This window comes from Pyxicephalus adspersus, chromosome 12 (assembly GCF_032062135.1).
Source record: "Pyxicephalus adspersus chromosome 12, UCB_Pads_2.0, whole genome shotgun sequence".
Lineage (NCBI taxonomy): Eukaryota > Metazoa > Chordata > Amphibia > Anura > Pyxicephalidae > Pyxicephalus > Pyxicephalus adspersus.
In genome coordinates, this window is record NC_092869.1 from 48585112 (window position 1) to 48590705 (window position 5594).

Below are 5594 nucleotides of genomic sequence, written 5' to 3' on the forward strand. Positions count from 1 at the left end.
ACACATTTTAGGGGCCATTGCTCTAAATAAAACATAAATAATGTTATTGTGGAGATTTTGGAGAATAAAACCATGGTGTACGGCAGGGGACACCGGTACGATGAAGGCCTGGAAGGGAGATCCCATCCACCAATAAGGTCAGTATAAATTCCCTTTTCTTGGAGTGACCTTTTAGCTGCACTGTTTGTTAACATAACAGGGTCACTTTATTATACATAATATTAATATTTCTTCATATACTTTATGATGTACAGAACAGAGAGCAGCCAATGTAAAATCACATTCACATTGATAGCACATAATCACGTGATGAAGTCAATAAAGAATAAAGATGATGATATAAGAGGCCACAAGCAGACACGTCACAGCGGCGATGGGTGATTGCGTGATGATTGCACCATACCGATCTTACCTTTTTCTGACAAATGGCTGAAATTTCAGCTGTATGAGATATACATAAAACTCAATGAACAACGCTATTCCATCCATGCAAATCCAACATCACAGGTAGGCTTAGGGCTCTATTCATAAATTATTCCCCCAATCAATTCATCTGAAATTCACAAATCGGATCTCTCTACAGATCTCCTATTAAAACAATGACTCGTTCGGCCAACTAGTGGCCAATCGGTAACAATACACAGCTGTCACAATAAGAAACAGATAAGAAATAAATAATTATAAATGAACTGAAAGGGGAATAATTTATGAATAGAAACCTCAGAAATATCAGCAGGTCTTTCAGTGTCATCATTGAAGGAGATTGAATATGATGAAACGTGTGCAATGTAGATAATTCTAAATTTGGCTCATTTAAAGAGAACCAGTCATGGCTAGCTGATGCAAGAAATAGATCAGATTGCCCCCTGCTGTCCATCAATGTAAAATGTATATTGACATTTTTATTAAACTTATACTATGTATGTGTATATACTATAAACGTATTCTGTTTGACTCTTCAGCTTCAAAGGGATCTATTTATAATGGAGTGAATCTGACTTCCATTCCCTGGTGGAGAGGTAATTGCTGCCATTGAAACACAATGACTTGGAAGACTCTCCACCAGGGAACATTTCAATGATTCACTTCTTTTTACTTAGACCCAAAGGAGTTAGAAACTGAGAAATAAGAACAGATTAAATAAAGATGAAACTGTAAACCTGCACACCTATATAATATGCAAATCCAACATTTAGACTACGTATCAACGTTTCAGACTACAATCGTGACTGGTTCTCTTTTGTTAAAGCACAACTCCAGACTTTCATGTCCCCCAGCAGGTGCTGAAATAAAAAAGCAAGCCTGACTGCTTTTTGTCACCTTCTGTCTGTCACTTTCCTCTGCAGTAATCCCTTTACACCACTAGGTGTCCTCGGTACTCCAGATTGAATGGAATACTCCAATCTAACATAATTCAGCCTGGAACACTGAGGACATACTGTTAGTACAGTCAAAATAGGATCAAGACAAATCTTCCAATCTTTTTCTTGGGGTTTTTATGTACTATTTATTTCAATTCCACTTTACACATCTTTTTATTGTAATAAAACTATTTCATGTATGTTTATTTACAAGCTTTTGATAAAAACAAACTCTATACATAGACCATCTAACACAACATTTATTATATCCTCATGATTATACATCCAACAAGATGTTTTCACATCTACAAAATTGTTTTTACTATTTATGTTTTTCTGTAGAGCTATGTTCTTTTGTTCCTGAATAATACACCCGATAATACCACCAATGCCAAAATAACCACAGCTTCTGAATCAAGATTACACTGACCTTGGGGGAGAAGAACATCTATGAGCCATTCACTGTGATCTCTGTGGATTGAGAGAAGAGTGAAAGGGCACAAATGTGACACATTGGATATACAAATGTAATGTGCAACATTTTCTAAAGCAATCTGACTGAATAATACACAAACTGAACAGATCGTCATCAGATGTCTTACCCACAAATGTGCCCAGCAACCCCAATAGTTAGATAGATAGATGGGTGGATGGATGGATTTCACCCCTCCTTTCCCTGCAATGCTTACCCAGCAATCCTCTGGCTGCACTCCTCGCAGAGATATAATGGGGGAGGTTTATCACCCAAAGCCACCGACAGAGCAGCATCAATACACATCTACAATGAGAATGCATCACATACACAGCCACAATTTATATCTTAGGATCAAAATCATTAAAGCATTATGTTCCATTCAATTACCATAACATTGATGGGAGCTGCCAAATAATTACATAAAATGTCTTTAAATCATGTATTATGTTTTAATTCTATATTTTATTTATATATTATTGTATTATGTTCACATGAAGTCTCCTAAACTGGCCATCAATGTGAAAATCTAACTATAGATAATAATTCTAATTCTGAAAACAGACTCCATGTGCCCTCTAGTGGTATGATTGTAGTAAGACACACACAAAACAGCAGCAAAGGGAATCCATGGACTGGGAGATGCATTTTTTTGGATTCCAATTTAGCTGTCAGCGGCCTGACATTCATAGGGTAAAGTCTAAGATGGAATAAAAAGAGGTGCAAAGAATGGTTTGATTCTGGCTGCCCTCGGGTCTCTGCAGCCGTGTCTGGATTCTTTTTCAGGGGGGCACAGAATTCAGTCTTGGAAAACAAACCTTAAAGCCCCATTAAACCCTGCAAGCAACATTCGATTAGAGTAAATTTTAAGTTCATCCTTTTGCTAACCAAACATTAAACTTGATAGTGTAGATGTGTTTTCCTGTAGCTGTGCCTCTATGTACACAGCCAGGACCTCTCGTACCTTTATATTCCTGTTAATAGGTCCTACAATTACACACAACCTGCTTTATGTGACTACCAGCCTTGCCTCCTTATGTAGACATATGATAAGATGGACTATCATAGCAGATCCTGGGGGATCCAGGAAACCTGGAATGTATTTCTTAAAAAAATATTTGTTATCAGTTGGCAAATGTTTTCAATCCTGGATCAGGTCTATTACTGGTTTGCTGGATCACCCGGGTTCATAATAGTCTTAGAGAGCTTTAATAAATCAGGTCCATGGATTGCATGGTAAGGAATGTGGTCTGGCAATTAGTATCCTTTTACCTTTGGGTCACATTCACATCCACATCCCATCTACTAGTTCAATTCAGGGATGAACAAAAAAAATTACATGTAGTGCAGTGTGCAAACACATTTGGCCCATATACTGGTATTCCAGCCAAAACTTTGCATATAAACACCAATGGCATGGTGGCTCAGTGGTTAGCACTCTTGCCTTTGCATCGCGGGTTCCTAGGAATGAATCTTGGCTAGGACACTATCTGCATGGAGTTTGCAGGTTCTCCCCATGTCTGTGTTTCTGTTTCCTTTCAAAAACAGTCAGGTTAATTAGCTTCCCCCCAACATTGACCTTAGACTGTGATAATGACATATGACTATGGAGGACATTGGATTGTAAGCTCCTTTGAGGGAAAGCTAGTGGCATGACTATGGACTTTGTACAAAGCTGTGTAATATGTAGGCGCTATAAAATTATAGGATGATAATAATAATATTCAATTACAATATGACCGCTATTAGAATTGACCTAAGATTTAGTTTTGGTAATTTTGGCTTTGGTTCCTCCAATACAGTGAACCTGCCTTGAACTCCTTAGTAAATATAAATATCCTGTGCAATTGGGAATATTTTGCCATATTTCTATATATACGTATAATATAAATATGAATAACGTTACCTTTACAGCAGGCTTGTTGATGGCATTGTGGCATTCTATGTGCTGACAGTGGATGGGATTCCATGCTGGAACAGTATAGGAAAAAAAGGATCAAGAAACATAACTGCAAGAGATATAGCTGGTGACGCATTGGATACATTGTAACTCTCACTCAACCAAACCCACCATATTCACTTACAAAAATACTTATATTGTGTATTAAATTGTTGTACAGCCAGATCTGTGATTCACAAAGGTCTACTACAAAGCTCAGACAAAGGGACTGACTTCCTAAAGCTCTACCAAGGCTGGAGAAGATAGACTATCATGGGAGAACATTGGTGATCAAACAAACCTGGAATAGATTTCCTAAAAATCATTTGCTATTAGCTGATAAAAAGTTTTCAATCCTGCACCAGATCCGTTTCAGGTTTTCTGGATCACCCAGGTTCACACATTTTAGTCTATCTTATCCAGTCTGGGGGGGCTTTAATAAATCTGGTCCAAAGTGACAACACTATCAACTGGTTAAGCATTGCATCCTCTTTGTTACCTCTGCACCTCTGGACAATGAGGTTAATTTACTAAAATAGTTTAGGTTGTTTGCTTACCATGGTGAATTGTCACCTTGCATGAAACATTCACATTCTGCTAACTTTAACCACTGTGTAAACAAAATCATGTTTTTTGGATTTCATGGCATGAGGTTGGATATTCTTTGCAAAGTGAATTGTCATTGCATTCACATAGCTAAGTGAAGTATTCCTTGTAAGGTGATAATTTTTCTATGGTGGGTGAACAGCCTAAATCCCTGTAGTAAATCTGCCCCTTTGGGTGAGCATGAGCCGGGGGGGGGTTATCCCTACCCACCACAAGAGGAATACACTTTCAGGTGAGTGAAATTCCTGCTCCCCCACTGCATGCCATGGCTTCTTCCACAGACAGAGCTGTGTCAATCTAAACTGCATAGGCAAATCACAAACCCATTGGAAGGTAAAGCATCTCCTATATATCTCTAATGTGTGCCTGGAATGCAGCTTAAATATATCATTATTCTGTTTCTCATCTTACCTGTGTATTGCAGCCCCCGGTATTCACTGATCGCCCCCGGTGGTTTTAGGTTCGGCCAATAATGAAACAACATCTGCACCGCCGGGGGCTTAACCTGAGAGGGTCCGTAGGCGATCACATACAGCAAATCCTGGCGGAAATGTAGAAATAGAGGGAAGAACTGTAAGTACCAGCATGCCTGCAAGCTGCAACCTCCCAAAATCTGAACTCAGAATATATAAAGCTATTGGTGTGGCTTCTGATTGCACTGGGAATTAATAAAGAAGAGAACAGAGAATGAAGACTACTGGACTATTGGAGCTGCTTACTGGTTAACCGTATCTGGTTATCATCTGGTCATCAATCTCCAGCACCGATCACATGACCACTGAATGAGGATGCAGCTCAGATGTTCAGCCAATTGTCCCATGGTTATCTGCATTCTTGTTTCCTGTGTGTGACTGACACTGCTGAAACCAAAAGTTCAGCTTTACATCCATGCAATTAGCATGCTTTACAATGGATTCAGCAACAGTAGCTTCCATCATCTCTAAGTGACAGGTCCTCTTTAAAAAAGAGTGAACCTTTGGTGTAACAGAGCAGTTGAGATTTTATAATGAGCAGAAGATGTTTGATTTCAGACTTTCTTTCACTGTTCTAGTTCTGGACATTATAAATATTATATACCGTATTTTTCGGACCATAAGACGCACTTTTTTTCCCCCAGAAGTGGGGGGAAAAAGTCCCTGCGTCTTATGGTCCAAATGTATCAAAATGTATCCTTCCCAGCTGCTGTCCCGTCCCGTCTCCTGTTCAGCGCGGCCAG

At 39.0% G+C, this 5594-nt stretch overlaps 1 protein-coding gene across 1 annotated transcript in view; it reads right to left on the reverse strand.

Moving 5' to 3' along the window:
• The window catches only part of UNC79 (unc-79 homolog, NALCN channel complex subunit), a 97616-nt gene that overhangs the window by 65931 nt on the left and 26091 nt on the right, over positions 1–5594 (reverse strand). The window contains exons 7-11 of the mRNA XM_072427677.1: positions 4790–4919; positions 3740–3804; positions 2051–2139; positions 1792–1832; positions 413–441 (exon numbers count right to left, since the gene is read on the reverse strand). Coding sequence (XP_072283778.1) covers positions 413–441; positions 1792–1832; positions 2051–2139; positions 3740–3804; positions 4790–4919 — 354 coding nt within the window. The remainder of the gene's footprint in view (positions 1–412; positions 442–1791; positions 1833–2050; positions 2140–3739; positions 3805–4789; positions 4920–5594) is intronic.